General features: G+C 41.2%; 1 protein-coding gene across 1 annotated transcript in view; it reads right to left on the reverse strand.

Annotated features, from left to right (window-relative positions):
* Positions 1-26,796, reverse strand: part of TEX14 (testis expressed 14, intercellular bridge forming factor) — a 134,604-nt gene that overhangs the window by 11,432 nt on the left and 96,376 nt on the right. Inside the window, exons 19-29 of the mRNA XM_060203834.1 lie at positions 24,482-24,601; positions 20,544-20,610; positions 18,026-18,107; positions 15,469-15,522; positions 12,531-12,658; positions 11,696-11,898; positions 10,311-10,410; positions 9,908-9,982; positions 3,197-3,274; positions 2,399-2,498; positions 1,118-1,210 (exon numbers count right to left, since the gene is read on the reverse strand). Coding sequence (XP_060059817.1) covers positions 1,118-1,210; positions 2,399-2,498; positions 3,197-3,274; positions 9,908-9,982; positions 10,311-10,410; positions 11,696-11,898; positions 12,531-12,658; positions 15,469-15,522; positions 18,026-18,107; positions 20,544-20,610; positions 24,482-24,601 — 1,100 coding nt within the window. The remainder of the gene's footprint in view (positions 1-1,117; positions 1,211-2,398; positions 2,499-3,196; positions 3,275-9,907; positions 9,983-10,310; positions 10,411-11,695; positions 11,899-12,530; positions 12,659-15,468; positions 15,523-18,025; positions 18,108-20,543; positions 20,611-24,481; positions 24,602-26,796) is intronic.

The raw sequence follows: 26,796 nt of genomic DNA on the forward strand, positions 1-26,796 counted from the left end.
TACTGTGAACTGTATTAAGTGCTTCCCAATAAAATTATTTTTAAAAAAGTCTAATGGGGGGGAATCCCCATTGGGAACTGCAGTTATATATAGCTCACTGGTAACAACCAAGTCTAAAATGTGTGAGGCCACAGGCAATACAAATGAGAGAGAGAAAAAATCCTCATTTGGGAGTTGGGCGGTAGCACAACAGGTTAAGTGCAGGTGGCGCAAAGTTCAAGGACCGGCATAAGGACCCCGGTTCGAGCCCCCAGCTCCCCACCTTCAGGGGAGTCACTTCACAAGCAGTGAAGCAGGTCTGCAGGTGTCTATCTTTCTCTCCCCCTCTCTGTCTTCCCCTCCTCTCTCCATTTCTCTCTGTCCTATCCAACAATAATGACATAAATAACAACAACAACAATAACTACAACAAAACAACAAGGGCAAGAAAAGGGAATAAATAAATATTTAAAAAAAGAAAAAAAAATCCTCACTTGGGTAAAATCTCTCACACTCTATACTTCTGGATCTAAATGTTCATGCTCTTTTACACATCTTCTTCTCACACCTCTAGATGTTCTCATCTTGGGGCAGGGAGTAGCTTGTAGAGCGTGCACCTTGCCATGCACATGGGAGCACCATGGATAGTACTGGCGGAGCTCTGGGGAGGCTGGAGTGATGCTATAATCTCTCTCATTCGTCTCTCCTGACCTTTTTCTCAATAAATAAAAAAGTATATTCTACAGAAAAAATTGAGCTCAGGAGACCACTCAGCAGTACTGTACATGTACAAATCCCTAATTCCTCTCCTGACACCTCAGAAAAACAGAAGTCCTCACCTTTTAGAGAAAGCTAACATTTTCACCTATCAAATTCAATTGAAATTCAGTCTATTACCCATTCACATAAGCAGTCATTCTTAGATTTGCGTTACTTAGAGAAAATTTGACAAGCATGCCTTTTAATTTTTCTGCCTCGAATGATAGGTAAAAAGGGCCAAGATATAGCCCTCTTTACTGATACCAATCTATTAATGGCCTCAGCAGACATTCATTCTCCAAGTTGCTGAGGGATTTTTTCAAAATTAGAGCCTAGTCACTCCCCTCCAAGAACAGGGGAGAAAACATCTCTGATTAACCTTGCAGAGGCCTTGGGAAGATCCTGCAGTTCCGTGTTGTCCTCAGGTGACTGCAGCCATCTTTCTAGGTCCTCATCCAGAGTAGAGTGAGCTCTGTCCAAGGACAAGTGAAAAGAATTGAAACAACAGTCATTTTCTGTCTCCCATGACAAGAAGGCATAGCACTTTAGGGTAGACTTTCAAAAACTTATGCTTTCACTATACACATAAGAATATGACAGGTGTCTGAGATTGTCCACTAAATTGTAGAAGGTAACAGAGATCACTTAGATCTGCCAAGATCTACCCAAACCTTCCTTTAGGCCCTTGACAAAAACCAACTGCACCTATGAGATCACTATCTCTCCAAGTCCAATGCTAAGATTCTCTCATAATCTGAGGATCAAGTCCATTTCCACCAGAGGCTAAAATTGCACAATTATTCCTACATGTTTTTCAGGTTAAGAATTACATCTAAGGATATTAGAAACACATTCTCTAATTTGCTTCCAGAAGGCCTGACAGTCCCACCCATCTGAAAAATATCATCCACTCTGGCTTGATGCCTAGGAATGAGATGACTGAACATCTGTCAGCACTGAGCTATGCCAACCCCTTTAGCAAAAAAAAAAAAAGAGAGAGAGAAAGAGACAGCAACAAGTATAATCAAAAGTATAATCAAAAGTAACTCCATCCTCCTGAGCTATTCTTCTTTTATCTTGAATAATGGTGCAGAATTTTACTGAAGCTGTTTTTGGATAGATGAAACAAACAGTTACACTATACATTATAAACAAAAAGATCCCTAAAAGTCTTTTTTAAATGCTATATTCCTTCCCTTCTTTTTTAAAAATATTTTTATAAATATTTTTTTATTTATTTTCCTTTTTTGTTGCCCTTGTTGTATTTATCATCGCTGTAGTTATTATTGTTGTTGTTATAATATTGTTCTTGCCAGATAGGACAGAAAGAAATTGAGAAAGGAGGGGAAGACAAGAGAGGGGGAGAGAAAGATAGGCACCTGCAGACCTGCTTCACTGCTTGTGAAGCAACTACCCTGGCAGCACATGTACCATAGCGATGTTTGGTTCTTTTACTCCCTCCTCCTATCTTTCTCATAAATAAATAAATAAAATCTTTAAAAGTAAAAAAAGAAAACTCTATTAAAAAAGAAATTATTTTTTAAAAGAAGGTGTTATTAGGATAAGTATGAGAAAAACAACCATTTATCTCTTTTTATTAGTCAACATTAGAAGAGAGACTAAGAGTTTCCTAATTCCTTTTAAAAGTAACATTTATTACCTCTCTGTGTCTTCTTCTAAATCCTGGGTTTCTTTGTTCCAAAGCACACTGCTATCTCCTGTTCTACTGCTAGTTTCTTGTTCTTCTAAGTGTCTTTGATCTAGAAACAGTTGAGGGATTTGTTCTTATTAGAAAAATAGGGAAAAAAGAGAAAGTCTGCCTAAAAATGAAATGTAAACAATTAAAGCTAATGTATGAGTTCCCTTCTTCCCAGGAGAACAGGGGGTCAGGTGGCAGTCACAGGTGCCTGTATTCACAGCAGCTGCTTCGGGACTCATGGGAACTCTTTGATGCCAGAGGAAGCTGTAGGACACCAGGAATGTGCCAAAGCTCAAGACAGAGAGAAAGCAAGAAGGAAGGCTGCATGAAGCATGTCAAGAGACCCTAAAAACAAACTGCACAGGTTTATCCTAGGGGACCATCCTGTTCTCCTTTTTAAACATTTCTAGAGAAGGAATCTGGGTGGAGAAGGGTTGCACCCTAGAAACGACGCCAAGCATTTTACATGTGCTATCTCGTTTCATTCTGTCAGCAGTGCACTGGAAGGAAGGAGACTAACATTTGTTAAATATCCTACAATGAAATAGCCACTGTGCACGGCACTGCTATGTGTATTATAAAGTAGGAATTATCCTCATCTTACAGATGAGCATAACTAAGTCTCAGAATTATTAAATAGTTTGCCATATAGCAATAATTGGTGGTCTCAGAACTGAGGTGGAGTATGCCTAACCTCAAGGTTCAAACCCCTGCAATGATGCAAGGACCTGATGGGAAAGATCTGGGTGGTTATCTTACCCTTTTCAGAGATGACCAGATGACTTGATGCATTCTCATCCAACACTATGGATGAAACCTCCTGCTTCTTTAAGCGCTCTGTCATAAAACAAAAGCAGAAGGCAGTTTCTTTCTTTCTTGGCATGTCACACCATTTTCTATGGCAGCAGTCTCTATAGGTGGGCCTCAGACCATCAGCATTAGTATAACCTGCAGGCCTTAACTCAGCCCTCATGCCAAACAAAGAGGATCAGAAACTATGGTTGTAAATTCTGAAATCTATGTTTTTAACAAGCTGTCTAGGTGATTCCTATGTCTGATAAAGGTTTGAAGACCACTATTTTAAGGCATTCCAGGACTGAAAAGAATTCAACAAGCATAAAAAAATTCCATAGGGGGTTGGGTAGTGAGGCACCCAGTGTTAAACACACATAGCACTATGTGCAAGGACCCAGGTTAGAACCCCCACTCCCCACCTGCAAGGGGATGTTCACAAGCAGTGAAGCAGGCCTGCAGGTGTCTATTTTTCTCTTATTTCTATTTGTCTATTTTTATATTATATATATTTATATAATTTACATAATATTTTACATTATATATTTGTCTATTTGACTATTTCTGTCTATATTATTTTCTCTTATTTCTATTTGTCTATTATTCTGTCTCCCCTTCCCTTCTCAGTTTCTCTCTGTCCTACTGAATAAAATAGGAAAAAAATTGGGGGGGAAAATGGCTGCTAGGAGCAGTGAATTTGAATAGGCACCAAGCCCCAACAATAACCCTGGAGACAAAACAAAACAAAAACAAACAAAGCAGGGCTGCAGGTGTCTCTCTGTCTCTCACCCTCTCTATCCCTCCCTTCCCTCTCAATTTCTGACTGTCTCTATCCAATCAATAAATAAAGATAATAAAAAATTAAAAAAAACCAACTCCACAAATAAAAACAAAAATGATGAGTGAGGGTAGACAGCATAATGGTTTTGCAAAGAGTCTCTCATGACTGAAGCTCTGATGTCCCAGGTTCAATCCCCCACACCACCATAAGCCAGAGCTGAGCAGTGCCCTCGTAGGAAAAAAAAAAAAAAAAAGATGGAAAGGAAAACTAAAAGCAGGATCTGACTAAATTGAAAGTAGGGCACCAAAGTAAAAACCCTGTGGTGAGGGGGAGGATGGACATGCGGCTTCCTGGGCCAGTGGGGGTCGGGGGGGTGGGGGTGGGGGTGGGAGTGGGTGGGTGGGTGGAATGGGACACAATCTTTTGGTGGTGGGAATGGTGTTTATGTACACACCTATTAAACTGTAGTCATATAAATCACTATTTAATTAATATGAGAGGGGGGAAAATTGATTATATGTCTAACAAAGGGACTTTTCAAAGTTAACCCAATTACCAAATAATGTGATGATAACAATAACTATCCATTGTCCTTGAACCTAAGACAGCAGGAACCTCACATTTCCACTACAGAGCCTAAACTTCCCCCAGTCCTGGGACCCTAGGGTAGGGCCCACTTTCCCGCATGCTTCTCCCAATTCATATCAAATAATATTGCATCTGCTGATCGCAACCTAATCAACGCAACGAGTGCCACCCCAGCATGCTTCACTTCAGACTGTGTCCAGAGACTTCAGGTGTGGAATGACAACGCTTCAGCTTCATCACTTGGGTGAGACCTTTCCTTTCATAGTATTCTCTTAACTCCATCCCAGGTGGTTCACTTCCTAACAAAGTCCCAAAACTTAGATATAGACCAGGTTCCAGGAGATAGAGCATATGTCCACACGTATCCATAAACTAGGGCAAATATACCTGAAAGCAGAAGTACACTAGACTTTGCAGTGAGTACCCCCCAACACTTGATCTCCACTATTCCATCCTTTGGGTCCATGATTCTTCAACAATTTGTTTGGCTTTGTATGTTAACTCTCTTTTCAGCCCCCAGGTTCCAGATGCCATCATGATGCCGGCCAGGCTTCCCTGAACTGAAGACCCCACCAATGAGTCCTGGAGCTCCCCTTCCCCAGAGACCTACCCTACTAGGGAAAGAGAGGCAGACTGGGAGTATGGACTGACCAGTCAACGTCCATGTTCAGTGGGGAAGCAATTACAGAAGCCAGACCTTCCACCTTCTGCATCCTACAAGGACCCTGGGTCCATGCTCCCAGAGGGATAGAGAATTGGAAAGCTATCAGGGGAGGGGATGGGATATGGAGATTGGGTGGCGGGAATTGTGTGGAGTTATACCCCCACATCCTATAATTTTGTTAATGTCTCCTTTCTTAAATTAAAAAAAAGATGGTGATGAAAGGAAACACTTGCAGAGTCTATGTGGCAGTTACTGTTTATAATTCAAGATTACTCTTCACAATTAATCTTTTCAACAATTATCTAAGATTACTCGAGTTATTGTTATTCTTACTTAACAGATGAGTAAACAAACTTTAGGAAACTTGCCTAGAATCAAGCAGCTTAGTAAAATGTGAAACTGAGATTTGAACACGTAAATCTGACTCTAAAGTTTATGCTCCTAATCTCTACTTTATACTCTCACTAAATGTTTGTAAAATATCAGTGCAATCCAAAATCTCCTCATCTCTCTTGGCTTAAATTTCCTATATTTTACATGGTCTATGGAAAGACAGAAACAATTTCCAGTTTCTGAAGAACTGATCCCTAGACCAAGACAAGTAACAGCCAAACTCAGTGTACTGCTCAGCATTTAGGTGCTCAGTCTTCTCAAACTGTTTCTTAGAGTATAGAGTGACAGTCAGGAGGTAGCAGTCAGTAACCCTAGGCCCACTGACAGGCCTGTTGCGTTCAACTGCCAACTCTCCCCCTTCCTGCAAAATTCATCTGTATCTTTGTCTAAAAATAGTCTCATGCTGATCTTAAAGTATCACCTATATTCTAGGGCTTTAAAAGACCCTCCTTTCTAAGCCTTTGTGGAAAGTCTGGAGCTTTAGATATGGGCCTTGCAAAAGGATAGGTGTCAATTCCCAAAACTGTCTTGAGGAGAAACAAAAAAGGAGTGATGAGAGCCCACCTGGTTTAATGCACACATTACTATGCACAGAAATCTGGGTTCAAGTCCCTGCTCCTTACTTACAGGGTGGAGACCTCACAAGTGGTGAAGCATGTACCGCAGGTGTGGGAGTGCCCATTATAAGAAAAAAAAACTAGGGAGTGGGCGGTAGCGCAGCGGGTTAAGCGCACGTGATGCAAGGCACAAGGACCAGCATAAGGATCCAAGTTCGAGCCCCCGGCTCCCCACCTGCAGGAGAGTTGCTTCACAAGTGGTGAAGCAGGTCTGCAGGTGTCTTTCTCTCCCCCTCTCTGTCTTCCCCTCCTCTCTCCATTTCTCTCTGTCTAATCCACTACAACGACATCAGTAACAACTATAATAACTACAACAATGAAACAGCAAGGGCAACAAAAGGTAAAATAAATAAATATTTTTTAAAAAAAGAAAAAAAAACTACGAGGTCGGTAGCGCAGCGGGTTGAGTGCACATGGTGCAAAGCGCAAGGACTGGGGGAGTCGCTTCACAGGTGTCTATCTTTCTCTGCCCCTATCTTGCCCTCCCCTTTCTATTTCTCTCTGTCCTATCCAACAACAGCGACAACAATAATAGTAACAACAACAAGGGCAACAAAAGGGGAAAAAAATGGCCTCCAGGAGCAGTGAATTCTTGGTGCAGGCACCGAGCCCGAGCCCCAACGATAACCCTGGAGGCAAAAAAAATAAATAGAAAGAAAGAAAGAAAGAAAGAAAGAAAGAAAGAAAGAAAGAAAAGAAACTACTCAAGTATCCTTTACCCTTTTTTGTCTTGTTGGAAAATTACTGGCTCATTCTAAAGTAGAAATATTATAAACCTAGAACAGATAATTCCTAAGTAAACTTAAGGAGAGTTTCTGGAGAGCATGTTAGGATACAGCAGTGACATGAGGCAATAAAGAGATGCAGCAATCTGTATGGTGCCTTGAGAGAAAGGAAAGCAGGGTCCAGAGAACAAGTACCACTGACGACAAATTATAAGTGAGCCTGCAAGTGTTATCTTAAGCCAAGACTAAGGAATATATGACACTGAGAATCTACCTGAGCAAGACATGTGTGGTGACAGCAGTTCTATTATTGTATTTAAAAAAGAGCAACTGTGGGCTAGGTGGTGGCACACTGGGTTAAGTGCACATGGCACGAAGCACAAGGACTAGATTAAAGATCCCGGTTTGAGCCCCCAGTTCCCCAGCTGAAGAGGGGTCACTTCACAAGTGGTGAAGCAGGTCTGCAGGTGTCTATCTTTCTCTCCTCCTCTGCCTTCCCCATCTGTCTCAATTTTTCTCTGTCCTATCCAACAACAGTAACAACAACAACAACGAAAAAAGGTGGAAAAATGGCCCCCCAAAGCAGTGGATTTGTAGTGCAGGCACTGAGCCCCAACAATAACCCTGGAGGCAAAAAAAAAAAAACAGGGGGGAGGGGCAACTACAGAAGAAGAGTTTGCAAGAATTTCATAGGGACTCTCAGGGAAGAAAAACTGACAATGGGAGAGTACTTGATTGTTAAGACCCTGCACCATGGAGAAAAGACTACAGTAAGGCAAGAAACCAAATTAAAAAACCAAAGGAAGTGGTAGTGGGTGTGGTGTGGAATTATAACCTGTAATCTTACAATCTTATAAACTACTATTAATCACAAATTTATAAAGTGGCTAAAAAAGAAAAAGAAATCAAGGGAGGTTCTGGCAGCTCTGAGTGGTTCCACCAAGCTCAAGCCAATGGTCAAGGGCTAGGGCCTGTGGTAATGCAGAAGGTAACATTTGCTGAGTCACACCAGATAGACAGATGCTTATTCATCTCCTTCTTCTTTATGAGACACAAAACCTTAGAGATCCTGATAAGCCTGTTGTTTTTTTCCAGGAAATTCTAGAGTCCTCATATCAAGAATTGGACCATCGGGCAGACAAAATAACTCATTTGGATTATGCACTGCTTTCCCACGTGTATGACCTAGGTTTGGGCACAGACCCTCCCCCCCCAACCCACCCATCCACACACTGCACTGTAGAAAGCTTCAGGGTTATGGTCTCTTTCAATCTGAAAAAGTCATCCCAGGATGTTGAAGAAAAAAATTAATAACCGAGGTCCAACGGGTGAAGCAGTGGTTAAAACCACTCAGCTTAATAGGTGTGAAGTCTTGAGTTCAATCCCTAGCATCACGTGTGCCAGAGTAAAGATCTGGTTCTCTCTTTCACCACCCAAGGCAGGTGGTGGTGTATCAAATAGAACACGCGTTACAGTGCGCAATGATCTAGATTCTAGCTCATAGTCCACATCTGCAAGGGGAAAGCTCACGAGCAGTGAAATAGTGCTGCAGTGTCTCTCTTTATTTCTTCTTCTCTATTTCTCCCTAGCACTTTGTTCAGCTCTGGCTTATGGTGATGCTGGAGATTGAACCTGGCACCTCTGGTGTCTCAGGCATGAAAGGCTTTTTGCATAATCATTATTTTATCTCCTCAGGCATCAGTTCCCCCTTCCCTCTCCTTTTTTGTGTCTATCCAATATAAAATTAAAAATAAGGTGTTTTTTTTTTTTAAGTGAACCATCAAAGTCTGATGAGATGCAAGGGTAAGGAACAGGTCAACCAGGCTGTTGCAAATAGTCAGGTCTTGGACCTGAAAGATAGCATAATGATTATACAAAAATATTTTCATGGCTGAGGCTCTGATGGCCTAGGTTTAATCCCCAAGACCACCATAAACCAGAGGTAAGCAGCGTTCTTGAGAAAGAAAAAGAGAGGAAGAAAGAAAGTCTTTCCTGGGGTTTGTAGTCATTTCCTAGCTCTATAAACAGCACTATTTATTGAGTATTTTCAGCATCGTTCATATAAATTGGGCCAGCTGATCAAATAGATGTAATATTAATGTAATATTAATTTGGTGTCATTCAGTCTCTACCTGAAATGGAAAATTCTGGTCCCATCAGTTCTTTTGTCACTGACTCTCCTGCTCTTGGGGGTGGAATCTGTCCACAATGGCAATGCCTTTAGTATCTCCTGCTAATGGCAGAATTCAAAGTACTGGGTATCTTGGCCTGAGTAGTCAGACATAAGGCCTCTGGATATGGCTGATTTAGTTCAAAAAGGAAATATAAACTCATGTAATGGAAGGAGTGTTTCACAATAAAGAACTTGATTATTGCTATTTCCTCTTAGAATAAACCCTTTAAGTAGCAAGATAACAGACACAGATCAATTATTCTAGCCCGATTTCCATAGTAATCTGAGGTCATTTTATTAGAAAAATGCCCCCCTTCCTGGGTTCTGTATATTCAATCAGACCTTAGTAGGACTGTTAGTACTACTGCTCACATCAGAGACAAAGGACCATATCATGGTAGCTACCATAACTAGCAGGACCACAGAATATAAGCTGTATTGAAAATTCCCCAGTTCCAGCTCCTGGCTCCCCACCTGCAGGGGGGTCACTTCACAAGCAGTGAAGTAGATCTGCAGGTGTTTGTCTTTCTCTCCCCTCTGTGTCTTCCCCTCTTCTCTCCATTCCTCTCTGTTCTATCCAACAACAGCAGCAATGACAACAATAACAACAACAAGGGCAACAAAATGGGAAAAATGGCCTCTGGGAGCAGTGAATTCATAGTGCAGGCACTGAGCCCCAGCGATAATCCTATAAGAAAAAAAAAAAAAAAGAAAAAGAAAGAAAGAAAATTCCTTACCAATTTCATCAAGTAGCTCCTGAGATGGTGGTGGTAGCTCATCAACGTGATGCTGTGAGATGGCTTCTACCAGTTCTTAAAAAAGAAAAAGGGGGAAATGACAACATTTTCTTGGACCTCAGCTGGATTTTCTAGGACCCCACGTGGATTTGACTTAGAATTTCTGAATGGCGAGAGAAAGGAAGGAAGGAAGGAAGGAAGGAAGGAAGGAAGGAAGGAAGGAAGGAAGGAAGGAAGGAAGGAAGGATTTACCAGGAGTTGTGAAACCATGTAAATAGAAAGCCCCAACAAAGTAAGCCCTGGTGAAAGAAAAAAGAAAAAAAAAAGAAAGAAAGGAGACTAAGGTTCCCTTTAAATTGGCTTACTCCTGTGAACCTGCAATTTGATGTTAAACACAGAGTACCTTTTGGCAGGCTTCTTCTCTGGGTAGCATGGTATACTGAGTCAGGCGGTGCCTTAGCAATGCTGGAAGAGCCAGTCCCAGTAAATGAAGACACCTTTTTCTATAAGCAAGACATAAACATGGTAATTGACACATGTACTGAGCTTAAAAGGTCTGTATAGCTCCAACATTTCCAAGATTTAGCTTGCACACTGTTGCTGGAAGAAGTCAATTGTTTCATTAACTGAGTCAAATTCATTCAAATGTCATCTTATCTAGGAAGCCTTCTCACCCTCTAGGCCTTAGCAGCACTCAGTAGTTATCTCTGTCACATCTCAGTTTTCCTCAACTGCTGGGAAGCAACTTCTGGGCAGGGATGATCTTTTACATTAATATTTGGATTTCTTTCTTCTTCTTTTTTTTTTTTGGCCTCCAGGGTTATTGCTGGGGCTTGGTGCCTGCACCATGAATCCACTGCTCCTGAAGGCTATTTTTTTTCCCCTTTTGTTGCCCTGGTTGTTGTAGCCTTGTTGTGGTTATTATTATTGTTACTGATGTCATTGTTGTTGGATAGGAGAGAGAAATCAAGAGAGGAGGGGAAGACAGTGAGGGGAGAGAAAGATAGACAGAGAGAAACCTGCAGCACTATTTCACCACTTGCAAAGGTTTCCCCCTGCAGGTGGGGACTGGGGGCTCAAACCCAGGTCTTTGTGCATGTTAACATGTGCGCTCAATCAGGTGCACCACCACCAGGTCCCAATAAATAAAATCTTTAAAATAGAAAGGAAGGAAAAAAGGGAGGGAGGGAGGAAAGAGGAAACAGAACAGAAGCCTCCTCTCCATAGGTAAGATATGGTCAGGGAAAGAACAATACAGGTGAAGGCAGTGTCTTGTTAATGCCAGATGCTGACATTTTAAAGAAAGTACCATCCCACCTCCCCAAAGCCCTACCCTACTAGGGAAAAGATACAAACAGGCTGGGAGTATGGATCGACTCGTCAAACACCCACGTCCAGCTGAGAAGCAATTACCTCCCACATTCTGCACCCCATAAAGATTTTTGTTCCATACTCCCAGAAAGACAAAGAATAGGGAAGCTTCCAATGGAGGGGAGGGGATATGGAACTCTGGTGGTGGGAATTGTATGGAATTACTGATCATTATTAAATCACCAATAAAAAAGTAAAGTACCCAAAAAAAGGAAAAAGAGGAGAAAAGAAAAGAATAGTACTGAACACTGTATCTAGTGTGAGGGGGAGAAATCCACTTAAACTCAAGACCCATCCTTTGAAGCACAGATTCAAAGAGGAACCTCAGGGAAACCTAGAAAGAACTGAGCTTACTTCTCGCCTTCTTTGTAAAATTAATTTGGGAGGCATCTTAGCAGCTTGGATCAGAATACTTACAAGATCAGTCAGCTTGGAAGGAGGAGTTTGTGAGGAAATAAGGGAATTTAGGCTCTTCGCTTTTTCTCGAACAGTTACAAATTTGTCAGAGAAAGTTTGGTTAGGGTCTTCACTGTCCCAGTGTGAACTGGAGACTGTTTTAACTGAAAATGCAATGTTTTCAAGACAGTCTCTATATTGACTGGCAGATGAAGAAACTGACCCTGTCATAGAAAAAAAAAAAAAGGCCATTAAGTCTATTAAGAGAGATAATAAGTCTCTCATAATGTACAAACCCTTTACATTACTTTAAACAAAGACAAACCCCCACAAAATGGGACTCTCCAAATTGTAAATAAAAGATCTAGCCACTGATCTGAGACACAGTTCCTCCAGGTATAAAAACCGCCAGTCTTTAAATTTGGCTACCAAGACAAGCAATTATCTGAACCACAAATATGTTGAAAATAAGGACACAAGAAACAGGTTCTTTGGTACTGCTCATATGTGGTTGCAAGACTTAGAAGTAGATATACTTAAGCATAAAGTGTAAGCACAAACTCTAAAGAATTCAGAGTTTTTGCACTGAATTCAATAGTGTGTAAAGCACAGGAGACTGCACCTGCATGCCTCTACCACAAACAAACAAATAACCTTACAGCTTACTTTATCAACACCACCACACCTGTATGGCCTTACATGGGAGTATTCCTTCAGCTTTGACTCTGAAGAAACATCCCTGTCTATGAGCAAACACTGGGAAGTGCTCTCATATCCTGGCTTCACAAAGTCAGTGGACACGGACTATTCGTTCTTCTCCTCACCAAACGTTTCTCCTCCCCCAGTGGATAATTACCTGGGCTGAGTGGAGTGCTCACACTAGTAGGTGCATAGCTTATTTTAGGTGTTTTGCATGAGGCTTCCTTAGCAGAACCATCTTGTTCACAGGAAATACTAGATAGGTCTTGAATGTCAGTGAATGTTCTAAAAAAATTAATATAAAAGTACATAGTAATTGTGACAAGGTGTCTAGAAAAATGAAACAATATATTCTCTTAAGAGTTAGTTTTTGGGGGTCAGGCAGTAGTGCAGTGAGTTAAGCACACACCAGCGTAAGGATCCTGGTTCTGAACCCCCAGCTCCACACCTGCAGGGGGTGGCTTCACGAGCAGTGAAGCAGGTCTGCAGGTGTCTATCTTTCCCTCCTGCCTCTGTCTTCCCTTCCTCTCTTCAGTTCTCTCTGTCCTATCCAACAACAATAATAATCACAGCAATGATAAAACAACAAGGGCAACAAAAGGGAAAAAAAATAGCCCTCAGGACAGAAGCAGTGGATTTGTGGTGCAAATAACCCTGGAGGCAAAAAAAGTTAGTTTTTAAATATATCCTTGAATATATATATATATATATATATATATATATATATATATTAATTGGCATTGGGTGAGATTAAAAGACTCTATTTACATATATTTAAAAGTATATCTTAAAAAGAGACATTATCTTTATTTTTTAAATATTTATTTGGGATCAGAGATAACTCACTGGGTATGGCACATATCTTGGCACCACATGGGAGGAACATGGCACTGGGAGAAGCTCCAGTGCTATGGTATCTGTTTCTCTAGCTTTCTATCCAAATTAAAAAGCATCATAGATCAGTGAATTTACACATGCTCAAGGCCCCAACCACACACACACACAGAGGAGAGACTATTTTTTATAAAAAGGAGAGGGACAAAGAACAGAGTACCACTTGGTCATATACAGATCTGAGGATCAAACCTGGGGTTTGAGGACTAAAAAGAATGTACAGTATGGGACCAGGTGGTGGCACACCTAATTAAACACATACTACAGTGCTCAGAAACCAGGGTTCGAGTCCCTGGTCCCCACCTGCAGGAGGATAGCTTCACAAGTGGTGAAGCTGGGCTGCAGGTGTCTCTCTCTACCTCACTCTCCTCTCTCAATTTCTCTCTGTCTCTATCCAATCAATTAAATATTTTTAAAAAATCTTTAAAGGGGAGTCGGGTGGTGGTGTAGCAGGTTAAGCGCAGGTGGCGCAAAGCGCAGGTGGCGCAAAGCACAAGGACCATCCTAAGGATCCCACTTCAAGCCCCCAGCTCCCCACATGCAGAGGGGTCACTTCACGGGCAGTGAAGCAGGTCTGCATGTGTCTATATTTCTCTCCCCCTCAGTCTTCCCCTCCTCTCTCCATTTCTCTCTGTCCTATCCAACAATACTAACTACAACAGTAAAACAAGGGCAACAAAAAGGAATAAATAAATATTTAAAAATTTAAAAATATATTTAAAGAAAAAAAAGTGCACAATACTTGCTGAGTCACCTTTCTGGTCATGAAATAGTAACTTTAAACATACCTCAGGGAGCTGGCAGGTGGCTAACCTCTGGCACAGTGCCCACACAACCATATGTAAGGGTCCAGGTATGAGCCCCAGGGCCACTACATGGGAGCATCTGCAGTGGGGAAGCTTAACAAATAGTGGAGGGGCACTATAGTGTCTCTCTTCTCTTTCCCACTTCCTATCTATCTATCTATCTATCTATCTTTCATCATATATCTAAGGGGGAGAAAAAAAAATAGCTTCCAGAAGCAATGGCATCATGAGCCCCAGCCATAACCCTGGTGACAAAAATAGTCTTTAAAAAATATTTCAGCAGCTGAAAATAAACTATTTCTCATATTTAAAGAATATATATGTGGGAAACTGATTTAACTTAACTTAAAATATAAACTTGTCACCACATTCCCTTGATAGTAAGATGCTATTAAGTATAGATCATATCATCAACTTAATAACATTTTTTAAATAAAAGAAACACATTCACATGGTCCAGGAGGTAGCACAGTGAACGCTGAACTCTCAGCATGACATCCAGAGGTCAATCCCCAGAAGCACTTGTACCAGACTGATGCTCTGGTTCTCTTTTTATCTCTCCCCCTACCTCTTTCATAAATACATTTCAAAAATCTTTTTTTAAAAAAGAGAAGACACAGGGGCCCGGAAATGGTGCACCTGGTTAAGTGCACATAGTACTTAGCTCAAAGACCTGTGTTTGAGCCTCCACTCACCACCTGCAGGGGGAAAGCTTCATAAGCTATGAAGCAGATCTGCAGGTGACTACCAATCTCTCCCCCTCTCTATCTCCCCGCCCTTCTCAATTTTTCTCTATCCTGTCAAAAAAAAAGAAAGAAAGAAAATTTAGCCACCAAGAGCAGTGGATTTGTAGTGCAGGCACTAAGCCCCACTGATAAATAAAACTGGTAACAACAAAGAGAGAGAGAAAGAGAAGAAACATGCTCACATTAAATATATACACAAGAGTGGGAAGAATGCAGACTTTCACAAATAAGGAAATACTATTCTCCTAAAACCAGTATTTATTTATTTATTTATTTGCCTCCAGGGTTATTGCTGGGGCTCTGAGCCTGCACTATGAATCCACTGCTCCTGGAGGCCATCTTTTCCCTTTTGTTGCCCTGGTTGTTTATTACTATTGTTATTATTATTGTTGTTACTGCTGGATAGGACAGAGAGGAATTGAGAGGGGAAGGGAAGACAGAGATGGGAAAGAAAGACAGACACCTGCAGACCTGCTTCACTGCTTGTAAAGCGACTCCCCTGCAGGTGGGGAACCAGGGGCTCGAACCAGGATCCTTTCTCCGGTCCTTGCACTTTGCGCCATGTGCGCTTAACCCACTGTGCTACCACCCGGCCCCCCTAAAACCAAGATTTACACAGCATTTTTAAGCAACTTTTTGATGGCCATACATGTCTTTCTCTTTTGAAGGTTCCTTTAATGTCTTCTCTAGTTCATCTCTGGCTCTGTAAAAGATAAATTGAGAAAATTATATAACTCCTTGTCAACATGTGCACAAAACTTGGTACAAGGAACCTTTTTATGGAGCCAGTGTGAGAAGTGGTAGGAAGGGCGCAAAGATCAGAAGCAGCAAGTGTGACTTGTAGTCCAGACTCTATTTAATCTACTAACCACATGTCCCTAGCTTCTGTGGGCCTAGCTGTGAGCCTCAGTTATCTCTCCAGAGATTAGATAAATACTAGTTATCAATCCATCTGAAACCAGCTGGTAGTGCTATACAGTAAGTTTTTAGGGCTTTCAGTGGAGCACAGGAACTTTGCTGGGGACAGAGGGTGAAGCAAGGGGCACAGCCAAGGGCCTTAGCAACTATAAGTAGGTTTCTGGCACTGAGTATCAGGAAAGGCCAGAAGAGGCCAAGAGAGTCATGTTCCAAAAAGAATGCAGAACGCAAACTAAACTGTTTAACCAATATTGAGGATTCAATTTTAGGGAGTCAGGCAGTGGCACACTCAATTGATCACATAAGTTAACCATGTGCTAAGGACCTGGGTTCAAGTACCTTCCCTACAGTTCCCCACCTGAAGAAAGGAAGCTTCCAGAATGGTGAAGCAGGGGTGGGGAAAAGGATTCAATTTTAGTATTCACTGAACACTAGCTATATGCCAGACCCCATGTCAAATCCTTCCACACATTTTCACAGTTTCAATCTTTACAATAATTCCATGAGACCAAAGATACAAAATAATTTGGACTTAGGGTTGAGTTGTAACTTTATTAGATCTTGTTCACGAAAATATTTATTTTTTTAGATTTTTTTAATTATCTTTATTTATTTATTGGGTAGAGATAGCCAGAAATTGAGAGGAAAAGGGAGGTAGAGAGGGAGAGACAGAAAGACACCTGCAGCCTTGCTTCCCCCCTAGCAAGTGGGGGATGGGGGCTTGAACCTGGGTCCTTGAGCACTGTAATATGTGTACTTAACCAGGTGTGCCACTGCCTAGCCCTCAAAATATTTATTTTTCTTTCTAAACATAAAATTGGAGAGCACTTTTTGGCCCTCAAACTTACATAGAAGGCCATGTAATTTGTTTCAACCAACGAAATGCCAGTGAAAAGTAATATAAATTAACTTTGGGACCAGAAACTTCAAAAGCAAGCACATAATTCACTACATTCTCTCTTTTTTATATATTTATTTTAAAAAATATATATTTATTTATTTTCCCTTTTGTTGCCCTTGTTGTTTTAGTTATTATTGTTGTTGATGTCTTCATTGTTGGATAGGACAGAGAGAAATGAAGAGAGGAACAGAAGACAGAGAGGGGGAGAGAAAGACAGACACCTGCAGACCTGCTTCACCGCCTGTGAAGGGACTCCCCTGCAGGTGGGGTATATATTTATTTTTTTCTCTTTTATTGCCCTTGTTTTTCTTTTATTGTTGTTGTAGTATTATTGTTATTGATGTTGTCATTGTTGGATGTTGTCGTTGTTGAAATGGACAGAGAGAAATGGAGAGAGGAGGGGAAGACAGAGAGGGGGAGAGAAAAAGAGATACCTGCAGACCTGCTTCACCACCTGTGAAGCGAATCCCCTGTAGGTGGGGAGCCAGGGGCGTTCTTGCGCTTCGCACCACCTGCGCTTAACTTGCTGCGCTACCAGCCAGCTCCCTCACTACATTCTCCTTTTCCTGCCCCAGCAATGAAGGAAGGGTGGTGAGGTGATCCCTCTCAATGTATCTCTTTCAACATAACCAACCCAAGATGGACATGCAGTATGAGCACAAAAGTAATGTCCTGGTATATTGCACCCAAGTAAAAGACTCAGGGGCTGTGGGGGCGGGGGGAGGGTTCAGGTCCTGGAACATGATGGCAGAGGAGGACCTAGTGGGGGTTGAATTGTTATGTGGAAAACTGAGAAACGTTATACAGGTACAAACTATTGTATTTTACTGTCAGTTGTAAACCATTAATCCCCCAATAAAGAAATTTAAAAAGAAAGAAAGAAATGTCCATTGCTTTTCAACTCACTGAAAATTGGGGGTTGTTTGTTATATGGCACCATGTAGGCTTTCACCACTATTTAACATTGCTTCTATGAGTTTCAACTTGTGAATGTAATAGTAGTAGTACAGGCTGGGAAGACAGCTCACCTAGGAAAGTAACTGCCTTGCTATACATGCTACCCAAGTTCAAGCCTGGTCCCTGACACACTGAGGCAAATTTTGGTGCTGTAATGCCTTTCCCTCTCTCCCTTTGTCTCATTCTATTATTTTATTATTTATTTATTTATTTATTTATCTGACAATACAGAAATTGAAAGGGGGAGGGGAGAGTGAGAGGAAAAGAGAAACACCTTCAGCACTGCTTCACCACTAGAAGTGCTTCCCCCTGGAGGTGGGAGCTTGAACCTGGGTCCTCACGCAATGTGTGTGCTCAACCTGGTACGCCACCACCTGGTCCCTCTCTTTCACTTTCTTTAATGAAAAGTTGGCATGACAACAGTACATACCTTTGTATAAGTTGGAACTGAGAATTGATCAGAACCTCAGGACTCTTTCCAAAGTCTTTTCTGATTTGGAACTTTTCTTCACCTGAAAGAATAAAATAAATGCATTTTAACTGAATTTTTACCAAGTTAATATTTTCATTCCTTAAAACTTCCCTTGGTCTGGTTCCAAATGAGAAATTATCTCGATAAACAAAGTGCTTTCCTAATTGGGTTTGAATTGAGTGCTATAAAGAGGATTTTGCTCTAGAAGTTTATTTTTCTTTCTCAGAGGAAAGAACTATATTCTGACACTCAGAATACAATCAAGCCATTTACTAGCTTTCCAGTTGTAACTGCAGTTATTTCTGGAAACAAATGTTGTTTTGTCTTTTCAGGAAGGCAAACTGACTTGGTTACTGTCAACAGACACCAGGGGGCGTTGAAATCAAGAACTGTTTGTTCACTAAAGATTCCAAATTGAAAAGACTATTAGCTGGATATTCCCAGAGTGCTGACAGTGCCTCCTGACCAACAAACACCACTCAATGAGTGGGGCTATGGCCTTGAATACCAAAAAGATAATTCAATTGTCTTCCATTCTCCTTGGCATCAAGGTTCTCAAGTTACTCCTCAATTCTTAGTAATTTACTTCAGCCTAGGCAAGGCTAATATCCATTTCCCCTCTGCCATTATATTGCTGGGGTTTATAGGGAAAGAGAGAGCACCCTGCTCTATTGGCATAATGCTCATAGCCCCCTCTTCATATGATATGTCCTGGTAGTTTAGTGGGCAGTGGGGATGCCCACCAGAGAGGTGCCCCCTTGACCAAGGAACTCTGAAACCTCACCAGAGGAATAAGTACTGGGATTCTTTTACCTGAGACCCTAATTTTTTAAATATTTTATTTATTTTTAATATTTATTTGTTATTGGATAGAGACAGTGATAAATTGAGAGCAAAGAAGATAGAGAGGGAGAGAGACACCTGCAGCCCTGTTTCACCACTCATGAAGCTTTCCCCTTGCAGGTGGGGACCAAGAGCTTGAATCCGGGACCTTGTGCACTATATGTGCACTACAATATGTGCGCTGAACCAGGTACACCACTGCTTGCCCCATGACCATAATTTAAAATACACAGAAAGCATAAACAAGTAGAAAGCACAAAGGAATTCCTAATAAACATAACTTAGATGTGAAGGGGAATTTAGAGATCTCTGATTTTCTTTACTTTATATAAGAGGAGACTGAGGCTCTGGGATGAAATGACTTGCACAGGGTCACTCAGAAAAAAAAAAATCAGTATCCCAATTAGAACCCAGAATGTATCCCATTGTACCCTTGCAATATAAAGAGACGTATCCATTTAGACAGACAGATATGTAGATATATGTGCCTTAGTGAAAAACAGGTAGAGAAGAGCTGTAAGAAAGAAGGGAAATAGAAACTAGAGACCTTTTTCATGCACTTAGGTATTTATGATAAACCAGCTCTGGTTTTCTGATTTGCTGGCCCACAAATTCTCCATCCTACTCAGCTCTCTTCCAGCACAAATGAGGTGGCCATACACCAGCCAGGCTTGCACCAAAAGTGACTGTGGATCATGGCTCTGCAAAAAAGAGGTGGGTAACCCAAGACCCAGATCCAAGGACTTTTAACGCATACTGTCCTGAGGATTTAACTACTTATTTAAAAGCTTACAGCTTCTTCAAATGCTCCCATCTTATTTATATGTTGGTTTGAATCAGGTAGGAGATGGAAGTGGCACTGTACAGTAGGAGGAAGGGACATTCAGAACTCCCCAAGTTTAGTGTGCTTGGTGGCAAACAGTAGAAGAAGAAGAAGTGTGCTTGGTTGGATGCAATGTTTAGATATGACCCTGGACATCTCATGGCTTGGTAGGTGGATAACTCTGGTTCTAAAATACATGTTGCATATCTTAAAAGAGCAAAAGTGTAAAATACTTAAAATGCTCATGCCAGAGTTGATGATTTACTTCCATCTTGTCTTGTGCCATACCTTGACTGCTGGTTCAAGGCTAATTTCCCATGAAGTGGAAAGCCATTGCTAAGTTATACAGACTCCAAGATCTCCCAAGAAAAGGATGTCTTTTCGATTTTATACTATTAGCTATTATTAACTCTTTGCTAATTTACTAAGTAGACAAAGGAAAATGATGGTGAAAATCTGTCACTGAGCTAGACAAAGACAAAGAAACTAGTTCCAATTTTTGCTATAAAGATAAAAGTTATCTTAACTGAACACCTGTGATGTGCCACAAAGGATCTTGAAGCCTTGTGAGGAAAAATGAAACAACTACTCTTAAAATGCAAGAAAAGGTATAAATAACATGACATGTGCATGCCATGATGCTGGTGAGGAAGAGGCAGTCTACTCTAATGAGGGGAAATTAATGTGTCCTGTTTTCCTCATTTGTAGACTGAACGAACTAGAAGATATAATTGCTACGGACTGTTGTAGTTCCAAACATCTATGAAGGCAGCTGATGCTCAAAGGAGTCTTCCCTGAGCGACTTATTACCAGAGGCTTGAGGCTGGCCAAATGCATCTTGTCTTCCTTTAAAGTCCTCATCTATGGGGCTGGAGGTCTACAAAATAATGAACAAATATAAAAGAGGTTCACTGGAGGCAGACATGTCATCAAAAGGTTAAGCAAGAATTTCTCTCTTTTTAATTTATTGGGGAATTAATGTTTTACATTCAACAGTAAATACAATAGTTTGTACATGCATAACATTTCCCAGTTTTCCATTTAACAACACAACCCCCACTAGGTCCTCTGTCATCCTTCTTGGACCTGTATTCTCCCCCCACCCACCCCCACCCCAGAGTCTTTTACTTTAGTGCAATACGCCAATTCCTGTTCAGGTTCTACTTGTGTTTTTTTCTCTTCTGATCTTGTTTTTCAACTTCTGCCTGAGACTGAGATCATCTCATATTCATCTGTTTCTGACTTATTTCACTTAACATGAATTTTTTAAGGTCTATCCAAGATCAGCTGAAAATGGTGAAGTCACTATTTTTTATAGCTGAGTAGTATTCCATTGTGCATATATACCACAACTTAAGCAAGAATTTCTTGAAGCCAAGGACGTGACTCCATGTGTGAGGTCCTGGGTCTAATACCTGGTACCACATGAGAATACCAAGGGCAGAGACAAATGGAGCTACATGAATGGGGGAGCAGTGGTTGGGTGTCTCTCAAAAATATACAACAAAAATAAGGCCACAGTAGTTCAGTAGTAGAATACATGCTTGAAGCCTTGGGTTCATTCCCTGGCACTGCATTAAAAAATGAGAGGAATCAGGAGATAGCTCCCTCAGTAGGGTGCTTTCCTTATCATTAGGAAAGCCCTGGGTAGGGGCCAGGTGGTGGCGCACCTAGTTGAGTGCACAAATTACAATGTGCAAGGACCCAGGTTCAAGTCCCCAGTCCCCACATGCAGGGGAAAGCTTCACAAGTGGTGAATCAGCGTTGCAGGTGTCTCTCTGTCTCCCTCCCTCTTTATCTCCCCCTTCCCTCTAAATTTCTGGCTGTCTCTATCCAATAAATAAAAATAACAAAAATTTTAAAAAGATAGAAGGAAAGCCCTAGGCTCAAGCCCTGGCACCAAAGGGAGCACCATGGCATCAGGAAAAAACTCCACAGTTGGTGGTATGGAACTGTGATGTCTTTCTCCCTCTCTGAAATAAAAGGAATAAAATAGTCGATTCAGGAGTGGTAGAAAAGCACATGGACAAGGCTCTGCACCACAGTAAAATAAAATAAAATAAAATAAAATAATCTCTTAAGGCTCCTGCATCTATTTTTCCTTTTGCCACCGGGTTTATGCTGCGATTTCACACCTGCGTGATTCCATCACTCCCTGCAAACTCTTTTTTAAGCCACACCCCCCTTTTAAAATAGAGTAAGAGACAGAAGGAAGAAGAAACACCACAATCGATTGTTGTGTCGGCACACCATGCCTTCCTTCCATCAACTTGTCATCTTCCTACACCATTGGAACTGGGTCCTCAACCCCTTTTTCTTGGTTTGCTGCTTTTCTGTTATCTCCTTGGCTTCCCAGGATTCAGGGTTGATGTTTTCAGATAGAGAGAGGTAGGAGAGGGGGAGAGGGGGTGAGAGGCCAGAGCACCAAAGCTTTTTCCAATGTGATGGAGGCCAGATTAGAAATTGGATCAATCAGAGAGTCGGGTGGTAGCGCAGCAGATAGGGCGCATGTGGTGCAAAGTGCAGGGACCGGTGTAGGGATTCCGGTTCGGCTCCTGCAGGGGAGTTGCTTCACAAGGAGTGAAGCAGGTTTGCAGGTGTCTATCTTTCTCTCCTCCTCCTCTCTCCATTTCTCTCTGTCTTATCCAACAACGACAACATCAATAATAACTACAACAATGAACAACAAGGGCAACAAAACAGAATAAATAAATAAATATTTTTTAAAAAAGAAATTGGATCAAGCATATGGCACAGGAAGGAAGCACACTATCCAGATAAGTTTGCCACTCCCTCAATACCTTTTCTTTTCTTTTTTTTCAATTGTCTTTATTTATTTATTGGATAGGGACATCCAGATATGGAGAGGAAAGGGGGATGTAGGGGGGAAAAGAGACAGAGAGATATCTGCAGCCCTGCTTCACCACAAAGCTTGTCCCCTATAGGGGGCTCAAACCTGGGTCCTTGTGCACTGTAATGTGAGCACTTAACCAGGTGCACCACCACCCAGGCCCTCCTCAATCCCTTTTCAAGCCCTCCAAACTCCCCCCTTTAGAGCCCTTGTGTCTTCTATAATAGACCATAGATAACAACAACAGTCTTGTAAAACAACATTCGTCAATAAAAGTCAATTAGGAAAAGAAAAAGAGCAAAAACAGTCTGAAGACATTAAGTGTTGGGGGGACCAAGCAGTGGTACACCTGGTTAAAAGCAGATAATACTATGTGCAAGGATATATGCAAGGACCTAGGTTCATGCAGTGAAGTAGGTCTGCAGGTGTCTTATCTTTCCCTCTTTTTTATTTTTAAATATTTTATTTATTTATTGTTGTAGTTATTATCATTGTTGGTGTTGTTGTTGTTGGATAGGACAGAGAGAAATGGAAAGAGGAGGGAAAACAGAGAGGGGGAGAGAAAGATAGACACCTGCAGACCTGCTTCACCGCCTGTGAAGCGACTCCCCTGCAGGTGGGGAGCCAAGGGCTCAAACCAGAATGTTTATGCCGCTGGTCCTTTCGCTTTGCACCACATGCGCTTAACCCGCTGCGCTACCGCTCTACTCTCTCCTCTTTTTTTTTAACAAAAAAATTATTATCTTTACTTACTTATTGGATAGAGACAGCCAGAAATTGAGAGTGAAGGGGTATATTGAGAGGAAGAGAGACAGACACCTGCAACCCTGACAACCACTCGCAGAACTTTCCCCTGTAGGTGGGGTCCAGGGGCTTGAATCTGGGTCCTTGAGCACTGTAACATGTGTACTCACCAGGTGTGCCACCACCCGACCCCTCTCCCTCTCTTTACCATACCCTCCCCTCTCAATTTCTCTCTGTCCTATCAAATAAAAAGAAAAGAAAAAAGGCTGTCAGAAGTGATGGATTCGTAGTTTTGGCACAAATCCCCAGTGACTGGAGGAAGAAAAAAAAGTTGATAGATCTCTAAAATATATATATATCAAGTATTTACAATGTATGTTCCTCCTCAACAATAAGCCCACCCCCCACTCCCACTGTGAGAAGAAATTACTACCTCTTCCTTTTATCTTATTTTTCTCTCCTTACCAGTACTTTTCATCTTATAAATGAAAATGTTCTGTACAAACCAGTTCTTGAAAAACTGAGGCAGAATAGCCCAAGAGGTGGTGCAGGGAGTTTGGGATAATTCTACACCTACATCTGCAGCAGGGCACTAGTTCTCCACACAGGAATAAGAGCAACTCTTCTTCTCTTCCCAACATAAATGAATTAGGCAACATGAAGAAAAGTGTTCTGGGAGAAGAAACTAACTGCTGTATAAAATAAGCGAGCACAATGGGGGGCGGGAGAATACCCACAGCCTTCCATTCTCAAAAATCTCTTTTTTTCCAATGTTTTTCCCAAAACACTGATAAATGAGTATAATATACTTTTATGTGTTAAACACTTTTTCTCAATAAAATGTAATTTTGAAGGGACCAGGTGGTAGCACACCTGGCTAAGCACTCACATTACAGGGCGCAAGGACCCAGGTTCAAGCCCCTGTCCCCACCTGCAGGGGGAAAACTACACAAGCGGTGAAGCAGGGGTGCAGGTTTCTCTCTGTCTCTCTCCCTCTCTATTCCCCCTCCCCTCTCAATTTCTCTCTGCCTCTATCCAATAATAAATAAATAAATAAATAATATTTTAAATAAGTAAATAGAATAAAAATAATTTTGAGGGGGGGCATGAAGAAAATTGAAAGAGTATTTTACCCCAAACAGTAATTTTTTACCTCAAGGGCTAAGTTTTCTTGAGCAATCGAGGAGTAAAAATATTCATGATCTGGAGTTAAAAATTCATCTGTTATGTCCTCAGAAGACTCTGGTGAGCAAGTTGATTGTACAGACCGGTCCTATGAATAATGTAGGAAATCACTTTTAACATTTTTATTTATTTATTCTAGATAGAGACTTTAGATAGATTTATTTAAGAGAGAAGGGGAAACAGAAAGAGTGAGAGAGAGAGAGAGAGACAGACCTGAAAATGGCTTTGCCACTTGTGAAACAATGATCACCAAGTGATTCATAAAACCACTGATGCCATCTGGAAAGACACCACTCTCCCACTCATCTACTACCCAAATCCTAGCCTGAGCATGAAAAAGTTTCTGAGATGTGAGTCTGCCATCTTCTTGATTTGCTAGCACCTGAATAAACCAGCTTTTCTCATATGAGCCTTTGTTTCTTGAATATAAGCTTTCAAATGGTAAGAAACTGAACTTTGTGAGTGTTAGCAAAAATTATCATAATTTGGCTGGGGAGACAGCATAATGGTTAAACAAAAGATGTTCATGCCTGAGAGTTCTGAGGTCCCTGGTTCAATCCCCAGCACTACCATAAGCCAGATGTGAACAGTGCTCTGGTCTTTCTCTCTGTATCTCTTATTAAAACATAAACAAATGTTTTAAATGATCACAGTTGTATTACTTTTTCTCTTTTTCAGAAAGAAACTGAGAGGGGAGGGGAAAACAGAGAGGGAGAAAGATACCTGCAGTACTGCTTCACCACTAGTTAAGTTTTCCCCCTATAGGTGGGGGGACTGGTGGCTTGAACCTAGAATCTTGTGAATGGTAACATGTGTACCCAACCAAACACACCACACCACCAGCCCCTACAGTTGTATTCTTATATTGTTTCATTCTCAATTTCTATGTATATCCTCTCAATGAATGGAGCCCCTCATTGATAGTATAAATGGGGGGAGGTGTTAACTGTTGAGTGGGAAATGGCTATAGGTAGGAAGCAAGACTTGCAGGCTTCACATACTGGGTTATGCATATGTTGGGGCAGTTTCCTGGTCCATCATTTTTCTGTGTTATGAAATGGGTAAAATAAATCTTTTAAGGGCTAAAGAAAGGCTACTGGCTGAGCAAGTTGTGGTATATATACACAATGGAATACTACTCAGCTGTAAAAAAAAAAATGGTGACTTCACCGTTTTCAGCCGATCTTGGATGGACCTTGAAAAATTCATGTTAAGTGAAATAAGTCAGAAACAGAAGGATGAATATGGGATGATCTCACCCTCAGGCAGAAGTTGAAAAACAAGATCAGAAGAAAAAAAAAATCACACAAGTAGAACCTGAAATGGAATTGGTGTATCGCACCAAAGTAAAAGACTCTGGGGTGGGTGGGTGGGGAGAATACAGGTCCAAGAAGGATGACAGAGGACCTAGTGGGGGTTGTATTGTTATATGGGAAACTGGGGAATGTTATGCATGTACAAACTACCGTATTTACTGTTGAATGTAAAACATTAATTCCCCAATAAAGAAATAAAAAAATATATATATTTCATAAAAAAAAAAGAAAGGCTACAGCAGTAGGACTTGCATTTGCAAAGCCCTAGGTTAGATTCCCTGACATTACAAATAGCCAAATCTGAGCGGTGCTCTCATCAAAACGACAAAAAAAGTTATATGAATCTTTTGTAAAAATTGTTTTTTGTTTCTTAATCTGACAGAACTGTGACTCAATTTCCTGCTTCAAGAACACATTCATGGCAGGGGCGGGGGGAGGTCATGGGAAACTTCACAAGCTATAGAGCAATGCTGTGGTGTCACTGCTTCTCTCCCCTCTACACCTCTTCCCCTCCAAAAAGAGTCTGCCAGGAACAGTGGAATCATGCATGTGCAGCCTTCCAGCAATAACTTTGATAAAGACAAAGAGAGATAGAGTGCATTAAAACCCTGAAGCAAAATAATTTCAATGTAAATGTTGGAAATGACTGAGTCCACATGAGTCAGACATGAGCACTTTTATTTTACCCATTTTATTTATTTTATTTTACCCATTTCATAACACAGAAAAATGATGGACCAGGAAACTGCCCCAACATATGCAGTGCTGGAATTTAACCCAGTATGTGAAGTCCACATGAGTCAGACATGAGCACTCTGATCCCAGGTTTCAAATGAATTTGGTTCTTAGAGAATATTCTAGGTGAAGGCACTCTTAACACAACCCCTTCACCAAAGTGACCCTAAACACCTTTGGGGTGATGTGCCTTGGTAACCCATCTCAGATTTTTTGGTCTTGTCTGACCAAC

Source organism: Erinaceus europaeus, chromosome 12, assembly GCF_950295315.1.
Source record: "Erinaceus europaeus chromosome 12, mEriEur2.1, whole genome shotgun sequence".
NCBI classification, from domain to species: domain Eukaryota; kingdom Metazoa; phylum Chordata; class Mammalia; order Eulipotyphla; family Erinaceidae; genus Erinaceus; species Erinaceus europaeus.